Genomic DNA, 23,861 nt, shown 5'->3' on the forward strand with positions numbered 1-23,861 from the left:
TGTGATAAAACGTCCACCTTAAATCTTGTTTGATGGGCCCTCAAAGGTGAACTGGCCTTCTGGAAATGATTTGGAGGGTTGAAGAGCACAGTATTAACAGATTTAATGTAGCTATTGGGCGGATTGCTGGAGCACCATGTCAGATTCAGCCAAATGAGAGAGACAAATTGCACATCAAGAAAAGCAACATCTGTTAAGCGTTACACTTTTAATTACAGATAAGTACGGCGTTTCGAGAAGTGTGTGAAGCACCGCGAGCTTCCATTACAGGTTGCTGTTGTACAATGATGAGCTTAAAAATCACACTTAATCAATAATATAATATATATATGCATGTTCATTCATATACATATTATTATATAAATATATATTAATTTATATATACAGACAGAGAGACTGAAATGTTCAAATTTTATGTAAAAAAATATTGTTTCTTAAGGTAAAAAACTTTCTCAATATAATAACAAAGCAACAGTGAAATAAGAATAGTAGGAGTAAAAAAATCAGAGATTTTAGTGAAAACATAACCTTTACGAATTGGCATTATTTCAGATTTTTTTTTCTTCATGTTCGGTGATATGTGACGTTGCACATGTGTCCGGTCAGTGGATTTTATTTAAAGCATGCAGCAGTTATTTTGCTCCTGAAGACCCAGTTTAGTGAGGAGGAAAGGAAACAACCAGTAATCAGTCTTGCAGTTTGTTGGCAGCCGTCATTTCTTCGGCCACGTATGGAGACACAAGTGAAGTGTAGCATTTTGTAAACTGTGCCTAATTCCACTCACATCTGTGTCCAATTGTTGTGTGCATCCACATTCTTTGCAAGTGGATTTATTTTTCCTGGGCCACCATGTGGATTCAGCTGACCAGCTTAAGTGGGGATTAGTTGTTTTAAAGTTATTTTGATTAAAGCATTGTTTTTCAAAACGTGTAACTCACAACACATGCCTGACATAGCCGGTGCAATTCAAAAGGACAACGGGCTCCCTCTCATGCAAAATTAATATCTGTTTAATATGGCACAGGGAGTAGGGGGGGGGATAAACATGGCATCCAAGATGATTGTCCAAATGTCTCATATGTCACTTCACAGCCATCTTTTATTTGATCATGAGCCCTTCTAGTTGGAGGACAGTTTTGAACCTTTCTGTAGATATAGATTTGATATTATATGCAAATGACATAAACATGAACACCAACTCTAAAATATATATATATATATAGAGAGATATATAGATATAGATATAGATATAGATACAAATATATATTCACACAGGTGATGTGTTTTAGTGACAGGTCCCCAGCCTGTAGGACAGAGGAGGGTCGGTTCTGCAGGCTTATCTGTGTCTGTGTTTGCCTTTGGAAATGCACGTCTTGAAATAAGTAAAGTGAAACAAAAGGGGTCTGCAAACAACTGTGAGTGAAGCGTGTTGTGGCTTTTTCTTCTTCTTTTTGTGTGTTTTTTTTTCCCTTCTTTTTTTTTGTGATGACACTTCCAACGCTTCATCTCACCTGGCTTTGTTCTGCGAGCTTCAAAGAGCCGGCGGTTCAGGTTGCGCTATAAGAAGCACATCAGAGATGCTGAATGCAGTGAATGCAGGGGGTTTTCTTCTTTAAACAATAAATATTTAGCAGTGCAGAGGAAGGGCTTGCTTTTGCTTTTAAACCCCCCCCCTCTTTTCTCCCCCCCTCTCTCTGTCTCTCTCTCTCTCTTCACCTGGTCTGTATCACCTGCTGGCAGGTTGGAGCTGGATATGACTGAAACATCAGCATGGTAAGCCCTTCGTAGGCCTTCAGTGCTATGAACAGAAAAAAACAGCTACCACACACTGCACACCTTTCTCTCTCACTCTCTCTCTCTCCCTCTCTCTCTCTCTCTCTCTCGCTCGCTCACTCGCTTTCTCTCCTCTACCCCTCCTCCTCCTTTGACTCTGTGATCGCTGTTAATGTGCTGTGGCAAAATGTGTTTCTCTTTCGTCTTTATAGCTTTTACCTCTGTGGCCTTTTTTTTTCTTTTTCCATTGACATCCCAGTATTTTACATCCCTTCTTCATATTTTAACAGCCAGGCCTAGCAGGACGCATGGCTCTTGTCTGCGGCTTCTAAAGTGAGGATGAAATACAATGGTTATTTTTGCTAAGATGGCTGACCTGAAAGTGACGGGAAAGTGGGCAAATTGTAAAGCTGGAATGGTATTCATGAAGGCTTTGCCTTGGTGCGAAGAGCAAAGCCTGTTGAAAAAAAAAAAACGAGGAGGAAAAAAAAACCTTAAGACCACGCAGCTCAGGTTACCCTGGCTCATGTAAACAGTCAGCCATTAAAAATTCATGCCAGGATTTTTGAAAAGACTTTATATGTCTTTTTTTTCCTTCTTCCTGACCAGTTGAATACCTTTGACCTTTTTTGGACCCTGTATTCCCGTGGTGGGCCAGAGTCAGGTCTAATATAGTGTTATAGCCAGGCAAGTATATGACTCTGCTTGATGTTTGGAGAGAGACGAGCCGAGCGGGAGTGGACAGCAAAATGTAACTGTCAGCTAAAGGAGAGTAATAGAGGCATTCGTAGCGTCATAGGAAACATATGTGGCTCCATATGCTCTCCGTGTTCTTGTTTCCAGTCTCCTTCATTGTCTGAGATGCACCACTGATCTGGGGGCCTCTAAAGTGCCCTGTGTGAGTCTGTGTGTGACACACACACACACACACACACACACACACACACACACACACACACACACACACACACACACACACACACACACACACACACACGTCTAGATATAAGTTATGTGTGTGAGAGTATGTGAGTGTTAGAAAAAGACATTAGTATGATTTTTGGTGTTTGAGCAGAGGAGATCTGTCTCTACTGAGTCTCTCTCTCTCTCTCTTATGTTTTCTCCTGTTTCCTCCATTGTGAGTGGGCTGCGGGGCCTGAGAGCTGGTGTGTTTTGCTGTGCTGTAGCCCCGGGCTGTGGCAGGCCTGCGGGAAGCAGCCCTGACGGTCATTAGGAGCTGTCAGTGTGCCGGCTAGGGGGAGTGCTGATAAATTTCAGATAGTGTCAATTGCAGATGAAAGATCTGCTGAAGATGCTAGGGGTGTCACGCTCGACTTGCCTCCGCTCAACAAGTCCCATCTTTCTCCCAGCAGCAAGCAGGCTACCTCAAGCCCACCCCCTCCATCACCATCACCACCGCCCACCCCCTACTCCCCATTGCCCCTTGCCCCCCTCCCTGCCGCCCTCCAACTATCTCCAACCCCCTCACCCCACTACCTACCACCTCTCGCAAGTACACCCCCCCCAAACCCCTACCCCCCTCCCCTTCCTGCTTACCTTGGCTAAGCCGCTTTGCATGTTGATTGGGGGAGGGCTAATCCAGTTTGCAGCTGTCGTAGACCAATGATGAATCACCTTTCCGTCATTTGGCCGTGCTCCCCTTTGCTTAGGGAGGAGGGAGGACCTGCAGGAGGAAACAACAGTGGAGCAGGACTCGCAGCCCCGGAGAGAGACAATGTGCGCCTCTGTTCCCCCTGCTAGCCCTTCTCCTCCCATTCTGCTGCAGAATAACAATAATGTTTTCTCAGACAACCGCTTTTTGTGTCACGGATGGCTCGGGACTGTGACATCGAGCTGAAATAACAAGGAGTGACATTGTTTCCGCTGGGGCAGGTGGAGAGAGAAGAGAGAGAGAGAGAGGGGGAGAGAGAGTGGGAGTGTGTGGTTTGGGAGGACTCAAAGGCGTCCAGGTAAGAGCAGATTTGAGCTGCTGCCAAGCAGCATCAGGCAGATAGATGCAGGTCTATCTGAATGGCACACACACACGCAAAAAAGAAGAAAAAACATCTTAAAACCGTCTTCATAAGAGTTGTCAGCCGCTCTCGGCCCGGTGGGTTGTCTGGTTGGAGATAGTGGAGGCTTCGTCACTGACAGCTATCGGGATAGGAGGTTTTCTTGGCAGAAACGGAGATATACGATTGTGATCGTGAAACAGGACAGCAATATTTTACTGTCAGTTTGCGGGGATTTGGACTTGGAAATAGAAGACTTAAGTGTGTGTGTGTGTGTGTACTTGTTGCTGTGTGTTGTTGTATGCCTGTATGGTGTGATTTTCTTTGGAGAGCAGTAAATTAATATACCTCTGGGAGAAAAAAAGACAATGCAGCTGTCATTATGGAATTTGTGCGGAAAAAAAACATTTGCTCTGCCTTTTCTGCTGCTACTTCAGATTTTCTTTTCCTTTTTTTTTTATTATTTCTTCGTAACTCGGTGCATGAAAATGGTTTTCGAGTGAATCATTTAGTCATAAATATGACGCTGAAAGTGAACACATTTACCAAACCACATACTGCGCATAATTTCCTAATATCATAATGTGATCTTAAATACAATACTTACATATCATAATTCAATATTTCTATCTGGCAAGTCTGGCATATTCATGCCATCTGATAGCACTTACATACGCTCAGACGTTTAACTTTAAGGCCCTTCACAGAGGGCCCACTGTTTATCGATAGCAGAGATAGCCGGAGTCGAAATCTAATTAGAAATGGCAGCGTAATGTACAAAATCATTTTGGTCGTAATTTCATTAAGTCACTATTGTATTATGCGGAGCGGCAAAGACAAATAAGGGCTACAATTTGTGGCCGAACTTTTCAAATCACTCGTGCCCGCCTTTCTGCTCCATTGTCTACGCTTGATCAAATGCTGCGAGCACGCGAGTGAGCAGATAGAATAATGTTTTCAGTGGCGTGGTCTTTAGGATAAACACAGCAACAATTAAGGAGCTTGCCAGAGCAAACAAATGCCTCATGAGCTTCTCATCCCCCCCCCCCCCATCACTGAGGCATGGACGCTGCTGACAATCAGGCAGAGTGCTGCGCTTTTAACAAGCACATTAACCATAGCCCCAAACTAGGGAACATCTGCTAACAGTCTGCAGTGCCATGCACTATATTATGCATTTAGGGCGAGTGTCCCTGCAACGTGCACCAAGGTGAATTGGAGGTATTGCATCCGTGTTAACGTCATGCAATGCAATAACATCTAATTTTGTTTGTTTTGGGGTTTTTTTAATTGCAAACATGGAAAAAGCAGTTAAAATTATTAATATTTATTGCATAGCATGATTATGCTATAGTTTTTTTTTGTATTTTTGTCGCTTGAGCTTTTGTCTCATAATGTCAGAAATAACCACACTAAATTTGTTTTTTTTTATTCTCTTAAATATTTTGTTTCCCATCAGAACTCAATTTCATAGCATATAAAGTAGCATTCCCTGAAATTGTAATGATGAAATAAAACTTTACATAGCTACGTATTTTCGATTTTTGCTCAGCTCCTTATTTACATAATAGTCTGCATCTAACTAGTTATTTTTGAATTTTCATCATTGTGGAAATTTTTATCAGTGACATGAAGCAGTGCAGTATGTCTGCTGATATCTGTGAAATTAAACGTGGTGTGTGTGTGTGTGTGTGTGTGTGTGTGTATATATGTGTGTGTGTGTGTGTGTGTGTGTGTGTGTGTGCGCGCGCACACAAGTGTTGGTCTGTCTTCTTGTCTATGCATACACACTTCGATGTGTGTGTGTGTGTGTGTGCATGCATGCATGTGTGTGTGTGCGCTTACATGTCTGTCTGTATGTGTGTGTGTGTGTGTGTGTGTGTGTGTGTGTGTGTGTGTGTTTGTTTGTCTCTCGTCAGGTCTATGGAAATGCAGGATCTAGCCAGTCCTCACAGCCGAGTAAGTGGAAGCAGTGAATCTCCTAATGGTCCCAACCTCGACAACTCCCATATCAATAACAATTCCATGACACCCAATGGCACTGAAGGTATGTGCACGGGGCCGTTCCTCTCTAATCACTCTCTCTCCTTTGCTATTTTAAATACAGAAGTCGAGTGACGGATGGCTGGTTGGCGGATACTGTAGTTCTCAGCCATAGTGAAAGAGAAGCGGGGCTTTTTAACCTTGAGGTGCATCCTCTGCAGTGTTTATGAATCTGTTAAGTTGTGAAGGCCTCGAATAGCAATGAAACTAATACAGGTGATATTGCGTTGAAAATGTGATCTGTTTTCTGTCTCCGAAAGGTGTAATAACAATATAGATTTGCAGTATTATAGTATTACGTGACCAGTCTGGCGATAGGGAGGAGCTGCACCTATTTTAAATTAGATTTTGCACAGCTTTGCAATGCAGATTATTCTGGAACTTTCTGGCTCGCTGTACCTGCTCCCTCAACATTTACAGCTTATACAATCCAGTGCCAGTGTAGATTTGTTTTTGTTTTGTTTTTTTGAGAGAGAGGGAGAATATCAGCTGTTTATTTAGCTAACTCCTGCAATTATTCAAAAGCCCATCGCATGAAAAGGATGTTTTTGTGTGAGGTCAGAACTTTACATACTTGTGTACTCAGGTGATCCGCCTGTTCTCAAAACCGAGCCTTTGTTTAGTCAAGCTGTCACGCCGCATGTCGCAAACCAACACAGGTCACGAAACATGTCCCCTCTTTAACGTGTCGTATAATCGTCATACAAAGCTAGTTTGCGGTCAGAGTTGTGGGTGTACTTTTTTGTTGTTGTTGGGTTTTTTTTAACTCTTAAGCTTGACAAAGGAGCTGCGGATGCGGATCCGTTGCAGACTGTCATGTGTTCTCTGCCATGCTTTCTCCCCTGCAGGTGATAACATCACAATGCTTACCACTGCAGACTGGTTGTTAGGGTCTAACTCACAGTCCACTGCAGGTTTGTCTTCTACCGGTGACACAATGAAAGGACAATACTTGGTGTTCTGTTCAGCTGGATGCAAAGAGAAATGAGAGAGCGAGAAAGAAAGCTCCCTTTGTCGCTTTTGCCTTTTTTCGAACTCTCCACTGAGCTCAAGAGATTCGGTGTCTTGAGAAACTCAAATTTTTCTAGAAGGAAAAAAAAAGGTCCCTCGGTCCATTTGTTGCAAAATTTGAAAAGAAAAAAAGAAGCTGCTTCAACTATTGTGCCTTTCATTTGGAAACTCGTTGGTGTTTTGTTTGGTTCTTTTTTTGAAGCATGGTTTGAAACTGGATGGGTTTTGAGTCAGTTGTCAGTGAATGGTCAGTTGCAGACTTGCATATTGTGCATTTCAGTTTTCGTTTGGACGTCCCATGCTGTTTGCTGAGTACAGTGCTTATTGTGTTCTCTGTGACCTGACGGTGTGCTAGTTTGTGCATGCACTGTGCCGCTATTATTTCATCGGTGTGCTGTTAAAAAAAAAAAGAAAGAAAAGAAAAAAAGCGCTCCTTGTCAACATATGTTTCTGCACAGAACAAGCATAGCGGAAACATGTAAAACATGACAGCAAATGGCTTCTTCAACCATGAGGGATTCCACCGAGCATGACTCCCTTGCCCACATTTTGAATTTGTTTTGCCAAAAAAAAAAAAGAAAGAAAGAAAGAAAAAAAATCCCCCAGCCCGCCTGAAGTGAAATGGATTGATTTCAGAGATTCCTGAGCTGTCAGATAGCTGTGAAATTGTCTTTGCAGAGCTATCGCTGGAGCTGTTCAAATGGAGCCAAGGTCAAACAGCGTTCACTGGCCTCCAGAAAGATCTGATACAGCATATATACCGTCTTGACGTCTCAGTCGTACTTGCACGTCCATGCGGGGCGCTTTTTAACGTATTGAATTTTTATTTTTTTTACAAAATGATTCTGACTTATGTTTGCTTATTTCTCCCTGGCGCTACATTTAAACACGGGTAAGCCATAATAGTGGTTATTATACATGATAAATTCAGAGGTTATGCTCATTTGTTGGTAGGCAAAATGTATTGTTGGGCTAACCCTCGAATATATGTTGCTTTAATGAAATTGCTAAAATAAGTTATGAAAGTGCATGAGTGAATAACAGCCAGCACCAACTCATCCGTACAATAAAAGTGAAAGTATTGTTATAGTTATTATTTGCAGTTATTCTGCAGGCTGAATAGTGAGGATTCATATGTCTGGTGTGAATTACACACTCAGTCTAATTGTCTGATAAATATTTTTTTTAAAATAGTCTTTTCATTAGTAAGATGGATGCATTGCTATTTCTAATTTCTAAAATGTCATAATTAATATTAGGGAAACCCTAGTGGAGAAATTTAATGACGACCCCTTTTCGTCCTTGAACATTTTCCCTAGTTGTGTTTTTACACAACATGGAGTAACTTTTGCTGTATTTTCATAACAGTCTTCAGTGAGCGTGAGAGTGTGCAGCAGGTCTGTGACCCTGGTCTGGAAGTGCTCACTGGACTCTGATCCGGTAGCTTCTGGGTGATGATGTGGCTTCTTTGTTTGCAGTTAAAACAGAGCCAATGAGCAGCAGCGAGATCGCCACCTCAGTAGCAGACGCCTCTCTAGAAAGCTTCTCAGGATCAGGTGAGTGGGGAGATGGGGCACGATGTGCGTGTGTGTGTGTGTGTGTGTGTGTGTGTGTGTCTGGCTGCTTCTCACACACACAGCTGCAGAACTGATTAGTGAAGAGATGAGCTCAGAGATGGGTGACTGATAAGCTGGGCCTCAGGAACTGTCCCTTCAGCTAAAACACCAACATCGTGTGTGTGTGTGTGTGTGTGTGTGTGTGTGTGTGTGTGTGTGTGTGTGTGTGTGTGTGTGTGTGTGTGTGTGTGTGTGTGTGTTGAGTGGGTGTCAGTGAGTGTTTGAGAAAGAAAGACTCCACCTTACCTTTGTCAGCATATTTATGTGCTGTGCCTGCGTCCGTTCGTGTGTGTGTGTGTGTGTCTGTCTGTGTGTGTCTGTGTGTGTGTGGGTGTCTCTGCTAGTTCCCATGCCAGTGAGGACTGAGTTAGGACCGGTAATACACTGTGGCTGTCTGTCCAATGGAGTGACACGGCGTCTCAGTGGCCCTAGCTCTCCACGGGCTGTTACCTTATTACCCTGTCAGTGGCAGGGCCTTCACACCCTGCTGTCTGCACAGGAACATCACACACACACACACACACACACACACACACACACACACACACACACACACACACACACACACAGACAAACACTAACACAGGGTCATTAATTAATCAATAAAGGAATAAAATCAGAATCTCAGGGAATAATCAGCATTTAAGAAAATAGAATAAATTGATATTTTATTTATTTATTTATTTATATACACACACACACACACACACACACACACACTCACTGTGTGTGTGTGTGTGTGTGTGTGTGTGTGTGTGTGTGTGTGTGCGTGTGTGTGTGTACGGTTCACATGCTGAATACAGCATGCTTGGTTTATGTAAAAAAAAAAGGGGACGATTCCAAATGTGCGAGTTCACTTCTGTGTTACGTGTCTCCAGTGCCGCGCCGTGTGGCTAGATTTTCTTTATCTGTGCGCCGGTCGATCCACTCTCTCCAAAGCAACTGTGCGCAGTATTGTCTTGCTGCTAATTTCTCCCTATTTCCTTGACTGTTGAACTAAGTACTTGATACCTTTACGCTAGAAGCACATAAATCACTGCTATGACTTTTTGTCTTTGACAATATTAATGAAATTTAGTAATTTTATACCCCGTATCCTCCGTGGGGAAACCCAAAGCTCCATTCAGAAGGGCCGGTTTTGTGCGGTGGCAGGTGCTGCCGATGTGGGAAAAGTGTTCAATATTAATAACGTGTGTGAGGGTTTACAGCGTACAGTTACATACAGTTAGTACTCCCCCCGCAACCAAATCCCTTACTTTACATGTCACGACCAATTAGACAGATGTTGCAGAGCTGTGCCAATCCGCTGCAGTTAGGCACATAAGTGACCATGGCCTGCTCGTATAACTATCTGTAGCATAACCAGCATGCATGTGGCAGAATGCAGACGTCTGTTTGCTGCGCTGTATTCTCACTGGCATCTGACACTGATGAGTTACGCTCCAAAATGAAATACCTATCAAGTAATACCCATTCTTGGATTTTCTATACGCTTGAAATATAGTCAGATTAATTTTTAAAATGTGTAATTATGACTTCACACAATTTATATATGTGATTATGGAAATTGGGGCACTTTAATCACTCCTCATAATAAGCACTGATTTGAGGTTTCCTTTGTTATAACCAACGAAATGGTGTTAAAAGATGCAAAAATGCTATAAAAAAAAAAAATGTTGTGCTGTATGTGCACCAGAAATCTCCGGCTTCAGAAACAAGTGCATCTCTGTTGGTTATTTTTGCAAGTGACGGCGAGTGTTTTGCATGTTAAGAGTTTCTGTGGAACCACACATGAGTGGTTTTTTTAATGAGGGAGTGATTATGCGGTAGCGCTCATTACCTGCAATCAGTGATGTCACTTCCAATGCGGTTGTGGCTTTAAAGGCCCGGGGCGGTCGGAGCCACGGGGCCGAGACGGATTCGGTCCATAACTGCGTGTGTTTATACCACCGGTTGTCATGACAGACCAGAAGTATCTCGTAGATGCGCCGGTCAGCAGAAGAAGAAAAAAAAAGACTTTTTTTTCACCTGATTATTTTACTTCATTATTGCTCTCTGGCTTTCAACCTTAAATAAGGTTACCAAAATAAATAAAGTAATGCAATGCAATGCAATTACTGTTTCCTTGGGATCCAGCAGTTCTGTTGGCAAAAGATAATATTTACCTTATTCCTTAATGTTTAAATATGTACTTGCCTCTTTTCTTTTTAACTCTGCTCAGCTATTGGAACCAGTGGCTTCAGCCCAAGACAAACTCACCAGTTCTCTCCACAGATTTACCCTTCCAAGTAAGCCTTCTTTTAGTTTTCTTTAAAAAATAAGCAGCATCCAACTTCATTTGGATCTTTAATTAGATCCTTCTGCCAGATTCCGGGATATTTTTTTTTCTACGGCTGGCTTTGTTTGTATGGATGTCTGCAGCTTGTGCACTCTGAAAAAAATCTGTTGTAATTATTATCTTGCAAAAATTTCCTATGCCATTTATTGTTCTTTCGCAATGTATATCAGCTAGTCGATGCTATCTTTCCTGCAGCTTGGCTTGGTATTTGAGATTAAGTAGCGTAATCGCGAAGAATTTGTCAGCGAGCAAAGTTTTTGTTGTGGTTTTTGGGGTAAAAATGCAGTCCCCCGTCTCCCCGGCCTGACTCTCTCATGTCTTCTCTTTTTTGTTTCTTTTCTCAAATAGCAGAACATATCCACATATTCTTCCTACCCCCTCATCCCAAAATATGGCTGCGTATGGGCAGACGCAGTACACCACAGGAATGCAGCAGGCCGCAGCTTATGCTAGTTACCCCCAGCCCGGCCAGCCCTATGGTATCCCAGCCTATGGTAGGATCTCACTATCACATCCATTTCTTTTTGTACTAAAGGATTTCTGGTCGGCAGTCTTGTGGTCTCAGCATTCCTGCGGCCAGATAACATTTATATTACGTATACGTTGTTGGGAGGGGAGAAGTAATTAATAATATTGTTCGTTCTGGTCCCTGAATGTCGCGACATACCTTACTTAAGACACAAAATATTCTTCCCACACTTGTGCAAGGCCAGAGGCAGTGCTGAGTCATTGTTTAGTGCCGGCACGCTGTCCCTCATGCCAGAAAACAGAATTTGCTTATCGTGCTGTTCAAGCAGATCCCAATGATTTAGCGATATAAATTTCCAAACAAAAAGCTGGTTTGCTTTGGCGGAGCGAGAGCGAGAGCCATGAACTACACTGCAAACAGCGTGCTTTATTTAAGTTGAGTTTTCGGAGCGCGTTCACCCCAAGAGACCTTCTGATTCGACGAGGAATTTACACTGTTTGTTTGAATGGTGGCAAACTGCTAACAAACATACTGTTGCACAGAAAGTATGCTGGGACTGGTTCAAGCTAACCAAAGGGGCGGGTTTCCTCACAGATATTAGCCAGTGTAACTTTTTTATCAACGTCTACACAGATGGTCTTTCTGAAGAAGTGATAATACAAAAAATTAAATCAGCGGTCACTGGTCATATCTGTCAGCAAAGTGTGTCCTCCTGCAGAAATAAACCCGGTGATAGCTGATATTTCTGAACAACTTGACAAGAATGATAATCGGCTATCAGACAATCGGTGATCATAACCTCGCAATTCGTATGACTCGCTAAAGCACAGCAGCCGGCTTCGTGTCCCCTTTGCCGTGTCCAGTGTAATTGAAACCTATGTGTTGACTGTTGCTTGTGCATCAAACCGATCTGGTGTCACTAACTGATTTAGGTCCATTGTGGGCAGGCATAAAGACGGAGGGGGGTCTGAGCCAGGCCCAGTCCCCAGGACAGACGGGCTTCCTAAGCTACAGCTCCGGCTTCACCACGCCACAGACAGGACAGGCTCCCTACAGCTATCAGATGCAAGGTAAGGACGCCATAGTGGATTTGCGTCTCCATCGTGTCCCCTTTTTCCATTCACAAGTCACCCAGGCAGTGATGCTATCAGTCTCTCCTCCAGCTGTTAAAACTGCAAAGTTATCGTTTTTAAACCATTGTAACTGCAGATCAAGATCAAGATTGGGTGGCTAATGTCATACAAAACACACACACACACACACACACACACACACACACACACACACACACACACACACACACACACACACACGTGTATCTGGCGGTGGTGGTTTGTGTGTTTGTATGCAGAGGTTGGGTTTTCCACCCACTGAAGAAGACCCGCCTCTCTCTCTATGTATATATGTCTGACCACAGTACTCATTGTCTACCTTGCGTGACTCATCTCCCCTCTGTTTTCACTTTACCACTTTTTTTTAATCCCTTATTTTATCCTGTAGCTCATCCTCACATCTCACTCCTCCATTTAATCGTTTCAGTATTCCCGCCCTGTGACCTCCCCCCTATGTTCACCTCATCTTGGCTAGTTTGATTTCGTTCTCTTTTAAAGGAGGTTAGAGGAGTGGGTATCTGTGCATAATGGACACTCACAGCCAGGGACTGATTCCCAGCACGAAGCTCACGGTTGAATCCGGGCAGCCGTTATTGAGCAACCTCCACGACCGCTCGCTTTCCTTTTAAAACGAATCAACACAGACGGAAAAATGGCAGGCACTTAGAAGACACCGGCTGTGCCCCCCCCCCTTCCTCCTCCTCCTCCTCCCCCTCACCACTCCGGACTTTGTTTTTTTTCTCCCTGTGATCATATTTGTATTTGTTTAAGAGCTGAGACCATGGAGATTTATGGCCTTGACACTGATAAATATGAGTTGTTGCTCTCCTCTTTCTCTTCTCTCCCTCTCCCTCTCTCTTGCTCTCTCTCTCTCTGTGTCAGGCCAGTTTAAATGTAGGCCAGGCCGGCTGCCATGTAGTGTTTCTTTTACGCGCCTTTTCTGTGTCATGGATTAAAAAGCCCCCTGTTTCTGTGCAACACCTGCACCACGGTATTGGAAGTGGGCGAACTGCTAGTCTGGTCTTTGGGTTCTCTCCTCTGCTGTCTAATGTGTGACAGTAGAAACATCTCCACATGTTGTTGAAAAGCCTTCAGAGCATCTCACAATAAATAACGCTGGCCCAGCAGCAGATGTTGCACAGGGCAGCCTCTTTTCCACGCCTCTTAACCAAATACATTTGGCCACAGCCAGAGATCTGCAGCCCTCTCCAGGCACACTGCTGAGAGGCTGGAAAAGGAAAGCGAGAGAGAGAGAGGGATGGAGGGGAAAAAGAGAGCAAGAGAGAGAGCATGTGAGGCAGAATATACAAGCTGCTCTCCTGGCCTTGGTGGTTTAACTCACGTTGACAGCATTATGTGCCCATTCGTCTTCTGAGTATTATGCTCTGTCTCTCTTTTCCTCTTTCTATTGCTGTCTGTCTGTATCTGTCTCTCGCTTTCTTGCTCTCGCTGTCTCTCTCCTCTTCTAACGTCTCTGGCTATCCGATGCTCTATGCAGCGTTAAGTGCATTAGTAACTGACAGCCATGTTAGATGACAGATTGACCACTATGCTGGGCCTGGGTTGTCTAACTCTGGTTCTGGTCCTTAGCCACACCATCATCATTACTCTCTCTGGCCTATTGATCTGCCTGGGAGAGGGGCCTTAGGCCTGGGTGTCCAAACCATACAGTAAACCCTTTTACTACATCTGATACTCCCCCTCTCTTCAGTGTCCCTGCCACCAGCCTGTGGCCAGCTGTCAAGGGTGCCGACGATTAAATTAATCTTTTTGCTCTTTGCTTTTATGTCCAATGCCATGGAGCTTTGTATGGATGCTAAATGCACGATACTAAACTGAAAAGGGGGAGCGAGGCATGTTTGTGGGCTCTGATGTTGGGAGTCCCCTGTGGCATTTTATGTACTTACATTGTTCGGACTTGTCGGGAAATAAATGCTGGCCTCGTCCTCCTCCTGAAGTTTATCCGGGGTGTTTTAAGAGAAAAATAAGATGTGCGGACGGTGGGACCTAGCAGATGCTAATTAGGTGAATAATTGGGTTGCAGCGTTCTGTTCCAGTGGCAGCGTGAGTTGAAGAAGCTGAAGACTGGGGGCCGCCTTTTAAAAGCAGCGCCCCATCTGGACTTGATAGCCTATTCCCAAGTGGGGCATACAAACTTCTGCTACAAATATTGTGCACTGATGATAGACATAGCCCATGGCAACAGGACTGATCAAGCAAAGCAAATGGACTCCCAATTGCAGGGCCAGAAGGCAGGAGGGAAGGGGGAGGAGGTGGTGGTGGTGGGGGGGGGGTGTCTGCTCTTGAGTGAGTGAACTAACTGGAGCAGGACAGGGGGAAGGAGACCAAACATGCCCCCCGGGGGAACCACAAGAGCCCCCGCCCCTCTTTCTTTCCCCACTGCCACAACCAGCGCCACCCCCCCCAACTGTATGGGCCCACTCTCGCTGGGCTAGCAGGGGTCCCCGTGGCTTTTATGTGGGCCCTTGTTCTCCACAGAGTAACCCTCCAACCCCGTGAGTGAGCGCTTTTATGGCTTTTTGAACTGCGCATCAGGCTAATTTGTTGTCGTTCAAAAGTCTTACCGCCCCATCTGTCTCTCTTACTGTTTTGTCGGACTTTCACTGGGTGCAGAACTATCTGTGAAGAGGCACACAAAACTTTTAAAATTTCCTTTACAAGAACAGAAATATTAGACCAGGCGACGAAGGAGTAGTCGTTTTTTTCCCCTCCCCCTGAGCAGAGGCCACGGTGGAAAAGGAAGTAGAAATAGGTCTCAACGTGAATGTCGGGGACAAAGAGAAACGACACAATCAAATGGTGGCTCTTGCTTAATGTTGAGGTGTTTTGCGTCTCTAAAAAGTGGCGGCCGGTGGCTGCTTGTATAACCCGGTGGGTTGAACACTGGGCTCTAACTTGAGGCCTGTCCCGTCTGCTTCTCCCTCACCTCCCTCAGCGCACCACTTTCCTGAGGCCCCCCCCCCCCATTTTCTGAAAGCTGCTTCACGTTTGTCACGGTGTGGGAGGGCCCTCCTGAAGGGGCCAATGACCGGAGGATGAAAGGAACTCCCTCTGTTTGTCTCTGGGAACAAAGGTGTAATTATGCCCCCATTTAAGAACAGTAAATTAATCTACCCTTTCACTTTTATGGAAGCTGATTTTTTTTTTTTTTTTTTTTTTTTTGGGCGGCTGCAGGACAGAGCCGGAGTGGCAGTAATTGAAGAGCATGGCGGTAGCTCTCATTAATGTCTCCCCGTGGATGTATGGATCCCTCTTCTTGAGGATCAGATTGAGGCCCATGGGTCATATTTGCAAAACTTGCAACAACCAGCTTTAAAATCACTGGTCTTAAGGGGGTCCATGTGGCGTGGCGGTCTATTTCATTGCCTACCAACATGGGGATCGACGGTTCAAATCCCCGTGTTACCTCCGGCTTGGTCAGGCGTCCCTACAGACACAATTGGCTGTGTCTGGGTGAGAATCCGGATGTGAGTATGTGTCGTGGTGGCTGCACTAGCACCTCCTCTAGACGGTAGGGGCGCCTGTTCGGGGAGGAGGGGGAACTGGGGGGAATAGCATAATCCTGCCACACGCTACGTCCCCCTGGCGAAACTCCTCACTGTAAGGTGAAAAGACTCCACATGTATCGGAGGAGGCGTGTGGTAGTCTGCAGCCCTCCCCGGTTCAGCAGAGGGGGTGGAGCAGCAACCGGGATGGGTCAGAAGAGTGGGGTAGTTGGCCGGATACAATTGGGGAGAAAAAGGGGGAAGAAAAAACAAAAGCTCACTGGTCAGACTATAGTAACTTATCTGAGACCTTGACAGGTAGACTGACCGCACGTTGTCCATCTTGGGAGAGAGAGCTCTCCTCTGTTGCTCTCCCTGAGCCTTCCTCCTATTTTTTCTCCCTGTTAAAGGTTTTTTTTTTAGGGAGTTGTTCCTTATCCGATGCGAGGGTCCAAGGGCAGGATTTTGTGTTGCTGTAAAGCCCCTTGGGGCAAATTTGTGATATTGGGCTATACAAATAAAATTGACTTGACTGATAATATATAAGCCACAGTATTCTCTGCACTGACACTGTGACATCATGTGACCAGCTATCGCCTACCCAACTTTACTGTTACCTTGGGCCGTACAAATGAAGCTGAACAAGAACTCTCTCTCTCTCTCTCTCTCTCTCTCTCTCTCTCTCTCTCTCTCTCTCTCTCTCTCTCTCTCTCTCTCTCTCTCTCTCTCTCTCTCTCTCTCTCTCTCTCTCTCTCTCTCTCTCTCTCTCTCTCTCTCTCTCTCTCTCTCTCTCTCTCTCTCTCTCTCACACACACACACACACGCCTATATTTTTCTGTAAGCCCTGTGGTAGTCCTTCTTATTCTGTCTGTCTGTGATCTCCTTGGAGTTGCTCCTGCTGTTCTCCAGCCTGACATGAGAGTACAGGTGGAGGGCTGCCTGAAAGGGGAGTCAGGCCCCTGGGGGCCCTCTGTGCGCTCCATTCCTCTCTCTCTCTCTCTCTCTCTCTCTCGCTCTCCAAGCCTCCATAACTCATGACATGTATATTATTAAGCCATTAGATGCTATCAGCCCCTTTTGAATGATTTCATTAGCCCAGAGGTGCTTCTTTTGAGCGAGAAAGAAGATGATGCATATTCATTGGGGCAGGGATATCAGTGCAACCCCCTCGCCCACCCACACACACACACACACTCTCTCTCTCTCTCTCTCTGTCTCACCTCTCTCTTTCACCTCTCTCTCACCCCCTCCTCTCTCTCACACACACACTCTCTCTCTCACCGCTCTCTTTCACCCCTCTCTCTCTCTCTCATACACACACACACACACACACACACACACACACACACACAGTCCCAGCTCACCACTCCACCCAGCTCACACACAACAGACTCTTGTGCTCCTCACATTGTGGGACCTTGAAGCACTCACAGACACACACACAGACAAACACACACACAGACACACACACACACACACCCCACCCCCCTTTCCCTCATCATTCATCAGGACAGATCCAATCACTGATAAGTAAGGAAGAGGAGAGAGATAAGGCTACTGTGGGAGTCTTTAACGCCCCCCCCCCCCATTCACCAGGACAAATAGCTGTTTCAATACACGGCTTTTTTAACCCTGAAAATATACTGTTTCAGATCTTTAAGATAAGTGCATGACCTTCCCAAATGCAAAAGGTGGGACAGACGTAGCTTAATTTAGATGATAAAAATGTGAATTTATTATGTTTCCTTTATTCCATTCCAGGTAGCACATTCTCATCAACATCCGGATTGTATGCGGGCAGCAACTCTCTGACTAACTCAACTGGATTCAACAGCACACAACAGGTAGCCGTACTCTCAATTGCTTTTCATTCATGTTGCTGATTCACCAGTCGCTCGAGCGATCGCCCCCATATGATCCAAAACTACAGACTTCTGCCCAACCTGGAAACCTCTCTGAAACATGCATAGTCAATATGTAGCATTTCATCCGTGACAGATTCAAACATGAATCACTCAGGATGTCAAAACCTTTGTAGACAGGGATTATCTGCTTCCCCCAACACATCTGTATTATGCCACAGACGGAAAATGGAAAGACAAAAAAAAAACACCAAGACAGATCACTGTCCAGATGTAGGGCAGAAGAGACATGTGTTTGCATTTATGTTTTGGAATCTGCACTGTAAAGTAGCAACAGTGGTGCAGGGCATATCTCACATTACTCTGCCATACCTCTTCTCCCCCCCCCCCACCCTATCTGCTGCTGTCTGTCTTTCTACCTCCACCTTCTACCTTTAAATCTTCCCACTCTCTTCTATTGTACTTCATCTTCCTGCCTCTCTTTCTATCTATCCATCTTTCTGTCTATCGCTCTTTGACTGCCAAATTTTCCCTCCTCTCTCTCTCTCTCTCTCTCTCTCTCTCTCAAAAACCGCATTTCCATCCAAGTATTTTTATGCAAATTCTATGCAAATTTTAATTTCCCCTCGGGGATGAATAGTGTTCTGATTCTGATTTTGAAAAAAAATAATAAAGAATAGCCCCTTGGAAAAGTGGGTTTCCTGCTGGTGCTCCGGTTTCCTCCCACAGTCCAAAGGTCAGGTGAATCGGCCATACTAAATTGTCCCTAGGTGTGAATGTGTCAGCCCTGTGATGGCCTGGCGGCCTGTCCAGGGTGTCTCCCCGTCTGCCGCCCAATGACTGCTGGGATAGGCTCCAGCATCCCGCGACCTGAATTTGGATAAGCAGCTTGGATAATGAATGAATGAATAAAAAAAAACTTGATGGAAATGGCAACTATCATTAAAATCCTCAAAATGTGCATCAAAGTTTATTTGATATAATGAAATGCAATACATTGCAATGGAATTGCATTTTCCGAATTAAGAAAAAGCAAACAGAATTTATGATCACCTGTTTCTGTCATCTTAACTGGTCCATCTTTCTTTTAGGTGTCTAAATAATAATAATAATAAGAAAGCCACTTTATTTTGTTCATTGTACAGTTGTTCGTTTACAATGAATGTGTTCTCTGCATTTAACCCATCCTATTGTATAGGAGCAGTGGGCAGCTGCAGCGCCCGGGGACCAACTCCAGTTATTCCTTCCTATTGCCTTGCTCAGGGGCAAAGGCAGGAGTATTTACCCTAACATGCATGTCTTTTTGATGGTGGGAGGAAATCGGAGGAAACCCACGCAGACACGGGGAGAACATTCAAACTCCACACAGAAAGGACCTGGGACGGCCTGGGGTTCGAACCCAGGACCTTCTTGCTGTGAGGTTACAGTGCTAACCACTGGGCCACTGTGCCGCCCTAAGGATGTATGACATAGGACACGTGGGCCTACGTTGAGGCTTTGATTCTTTCGAACAGACCTGATGGAAATGCACCTAAATTCGCAGGATTTATTTTGAAAGATGGATGGAAACATCATTTTTGACCTTGCTTTGACTCTCTCTCGCTCTCGCTCTCTCTCTCTCTCTCTCTCTCTCTCTCTCTCTCTCTCTCTCTCTCTCTCTCTCTCTCTCTCTCTCTCTCTCTCTCTCTCTCTCTCTCTCTCTCTCACTGCAGGACTACCCCACTTACCCAGCCTTTGGGCAGGGCCAGTATGCTCAGTATTACAACAGCTCACCCTACACCTCGCCCTACATGACAAGTAACAACACCAGCCCCAGCACGCCCTCCACCACCGCCACCTACACTCTTCAGGAGCCCCCCTCTGGTATCACCAGCCAGGCCCTCACGGACAACCCAGCAGGTACAGATCATATACATAAGGATTTGGATCCTAGCTATAGCGATGTGTGCTGCAGCATGTGCCCTTCCACTGATGCCAAGCAAAAACCGAGATGTAGACTCTAACCCTAACCTGGATAAGAGCGCCAGATAAAACACCTCAATTTAAAGTTTGAATGTAAATATATTAAGTCATACACGTAGGTACAGATTCATGCAAAAACATACAAAGACAACGTACGTGTTTCTCATATGCAACAGATGTCTGGCTTGGTGTAAAAGTGCTCTTTAGGGTATCACGTCGGGCATCAGGAATAACATGCTGACATGTGACAAGCACAGAGAATGAAGTGTAAACTCAATACAGAAAAAGATTTTATCCCATAATTGCTCATGACATTAATGCGTTGTCTGGCAACAGTGCATTCATGATATCATTTATAAGCCGGTCAGAATTTATAACTGCATTTGAAATTGTCATCAGTCGATACTGAAGACATTAGGCTCCAAATAAACATAATTATAAACGTGAGTGACATCTGTACTTTTCCTCTGCGATATGTTTTGTGTTGATCCCTCACTTGTCTGTAGCCTGGCATTGAACTCAGTGAGTTTTAAGGAGCGTTACATTTTCTTATGGTGTCAATATTTAGTAATTTTTGATAATTTTACTCAAAGGTTTGCTTAATCGTCGAGGTATGTAGTCAATAACACAAATGGCCACCTAAGCTTGGCTTGAAGCAAAAAGATAGCCTATCTTTGGTGCACACTTTTTATATTCCCTTCTTCCCTCTTTCCTTTGTTTCAGTAGAGTACAGTACCATCCACAGTCCATCAACCCCCATTAAAGATTCAGATTCGGATCGATTGCGCCGGGCCTCGGATGGAAAGTCACGTGGCCGGGGGAGAAGGAACAACAACCCATCACCGCCGCCCGACTCCGACTTGAGGTAGGGTGAGCCTACTACCTTGGCGACAGACGGCCTCGCCCTGTCTGAGGCACAGGCATGCTAATCCACTTACTATATGGCTGCCACACCAGCTCAAACACTTGATGGGCATTAATTCTTAAAGATTTGATTCCTTAACTATAAATGGGGTACTCATGCATTTTGGATGGGATGACATCACAAAATAAATATCTTATATTAAGTTCTCATGTACGCCTTATGAATAAAGTATAAGGTACGTGGATAACAGTGCGTTCGGTGCATCGAGTCAGCGTGGGATTGAATAATGTATTCTCGTCTTCTGAGGCCAAACAGACTGTCGTTGTGAGTCACAACGGGACTGTTACACCGTGTGCCATGAAACACTTTGGTGTGTGTATGAATGTCAAATAGCGGCCATATGTCAAAATAAACCCACGGTGATCCAGGCAGCTCTTCATTAATATGATATTAATTTCAAAGCGGTTAATAGCACCCATTACAGCGCTGACATCATGGCATGTTAACATATCTAGTTAATTAGTTTGTCACTATTGATTGCTCTAATGTAAGGGGCAGTGGATGGATGGCGTGCGGTGGGCTGATGGGGAGGGAGCATTGCGGTGACCAACCCAAGCAAATGGATCTGGGTCCCTGTGGCGCACAAATACACACTCCTGCTCTATTGACCAGGGCGGATCACCTTGCAGGCCTACAGAGTGCACCATTGATTTTGCTTCTTTTCTCTCTTATTTTCCTTTGTTTCTTTCTTTTTGCCTTTACCCCCCACCAACAAACCCACCCAACCGCCCCATACCCCCTCCCTCATGTCTCCAGCGAGTGTTCATCTGGGACCTGGATGAAACGATCATCGTTTTCCATTCCTTGCTCACGGGGTCTTACGCCAACAGATATGGACGGGTGAGTGACATCAGACTTTGGCAGTAGCCGTGCACTTCATCAACAAAACACACACACACACACACACACACACACACACACACACACACACACACACACACACACACACACAAAATGATTGGACGGGGTGGATGGCCAGCGAGAGGAGGATAGGTTTCACTCGGCTTTGATTTCATAATGAAGAGATAGAACAGAACTCAATGTACAGATAATTGTTTCTTTTTTAAATAGGCCCAATGAGGCCTGGGAAGTATTTGCCTGCTCGCTGCAGCTGTTGGAGCTATGCGGGGCTGGTCGGGGCTCGGCTGCAGGGGCTCACAACAGTTGCACCCTGGATGTCTATTGACACATCTTAAGTGTTCCTTTCTCCTTCAGAAATGCCACATTGTTAGTTTAATTAAGTGCTTCTCAATCCGGCCCTTTCAAGCAAAGATTTCCCAGGAGAACTTGGCAGGAGACTAAGACCACCAAATGTAATTTGGTCAAAACCAGAAAGGCAAGCTCCCCTTAAGTCTTTTCTTGATTAAGGCTAAATTAAGTCTTTTTTTTCTTTGTTGTTATTGATATTAATATGGAAAATTGCTTGTGTATACATACATTTGAATATCATGCAAGCTCGACTGACATAAAACATGTTGTTTTGGGAAGCATATTTTGTGCTCCCGTGTTGTTGCATATGCTCATTTAAACATGAGAAGTTTACTTTTCCAGGCTCTGATATTTATTATTTATTATGCTGCATAAATTGCCTCCTCTAAATTTAAACTTTCAAAACAAACAATTTGGGAAATAAGACAATCCCCTATTCTCATGGCCTAGTTGAGGTCATAGGTTATATAGAATCCTCTGTGTGCATCATCCATATATGTATATATGTGTGTGTGTGTGTGTGTGTGTATATATGTAGATATATAAAACATGCATTTATTATTATTTTATTCTGTATTTTCCTTGCAGTGGGTCAGTGTTGATGTTTTAGTCTAGAATACAGAATTTCTTTTTCCTGGTTGTTTTGGGTGTTCAGTTTTCTCTTTTTGATGTAGAAAATGACATATTGGCTCTCATATGTCACCGAGCTTAGTGTCTGCGGCCCGTGCTCTGTAGCTTTGTTCTGGTATGAGGGGGTGTTTGATGGGGGCAGTGTTTTGTTTTGGGGGTGAAAGAGGCCTGCCCCGCGACCCTCCACTGTTTATTTACTTTATCCTTAGCCCTGCATGCTGGGTAAAGAGAGAAAGGCTTAGGGAGCTGTGGTTCTGAGATGAGGGCCTCTCCAGCCCCTCCACCCACCTAGACACACACTCACACACACACACACACACACACACACATAGGGTCCTCCGGTGTGCCCCTCTGAAACAGGAAACACTCCTGACTCCATAAGGGCCTGCTCCGTCAGACATCATATAGGACGTGACAGCCGCTAAAGGCTCTCTCACTCTCTCTTTTCCTGCTCCTTCCCTCTCCCCCCACAGCCTGTCCCAGTCTCTCCCTCACTCAGTCTCGGTCTCTGTCAAGCACTAACCTCCTGATGCAATCCTTCCAAAGCAATATTATTATCATCAAGGCCCGGGCTGTGAGGAAACACAATAACACCCAGCCTACCACGGAGCACTCCTCTCGAAGCCTATCACAATCGCAGATCTGTAAACTACCTCGCAATAGAGTCAGACAGCAGACACCCCCACAACCCCCCATTACCTCCTGCCCCCACCCCCCCAAACACCAACCCACCCGTTTCTTGTCTGTCATACATGTCATTCCTATCCCTATCACAGTGGCATAAACAAAAAGTTACAAAACTGTGTGTTTTTCCCCTAGCTGCTCTAAGTCCACTATAAATAGATCTGTATCTGAGTGAGCACACACACACACACACACACACACACACAAACACACACGAGCTTTCGCTCTCTCACTCTCTCTCTCTCTCTCTCTCTCACTCTCTCTCTCTCTCTCTCTCTCTCTCTCTCTCTCTCTCTCTCTCTCTCTCTCTCTCTCTCTCACCAACCATGCATGCAGACCCACACATGTACACACACCCACACACGTACACACACACACACACACACTACTGTGCTTATCAGTTCTCTTAATTGGCATCAAGGCAGCTCGCCCCCATAAAGCTGATGGCTGAGGCCAGCTGTGCTACAATTGGGCCGGCTGGGGCTCGAGCTTAAGAGCGGTGGTAGGGTGGGGTGGGGTGGGGGTGGGGGCGGCTGAGGGGCTGAGAGGGGGACTTGGCGCCCATGCGGATGGCACTGACGTCCCGGGACAGGTGGTGCTGGAGCAGTGACAGCAGCAGCCCTTTGGCCCTTTGGCCTGCTTATATTCTAACTCCCTCACTGACTGATTGTTTAGGTTTAATTGGGGAGGATTCAGTCGCTCCGGGAGA

General features: G+C 45.0%; 1 protein-coding gene across 1 annotated transcript in view; it reads left to right on the forward strand.

Moving 5' to 3' along the window:
* The first annotated feature begins 5,708 nt into the window (after window positions 1-5,708).
* The window catches only part of eya1 (EYA transcriptional coactivator and phosphatase 1), a 37,297-nt gene continuing 19,144 nt past the window's right edge, over window positions 5,709-23,861 (forward strand). The window contains 9 exon segments of the mRNA XM_056299273.1: window positions 5,709-5,832; window positions 8,318-8,395; window positions 10,677-10,743; window positions 11,142-11,287; window positions 12,195-12,332; window positions 17,642-17,724; window positions 19,455-19,641; window positions 20,431-20,574; window positions 21,390-21,469. Of these exon segments, the coding sequence (XP_056155248.1) occupies window positions 5,709-5,832; window positions 8,318-8,395; window positions 10,677-10,743; window positions 11,142-11,287; window positions 12,195-12,332; window positions 17,642-17,724; window positions 19,455-19,641; window positions 20,431-20,574; window positions 21,390-21,469 (1,047 nt within the window).

The sequence above is a fragment of the Lampris incognitus genome, chromosome 19 (assembly GCF_029633865.1).
Source record: "Lampris incognitus isolate fLamInc1 chromosome 19, fLamInc1.hap2, whole genome shotgun sequence".
Taxonomy (NCBI): Eukaryota; Metazoa; Chordata; class Actinopteri; order Lampriformes; family Lampridae; genus Lampris; species Lampris incognitus.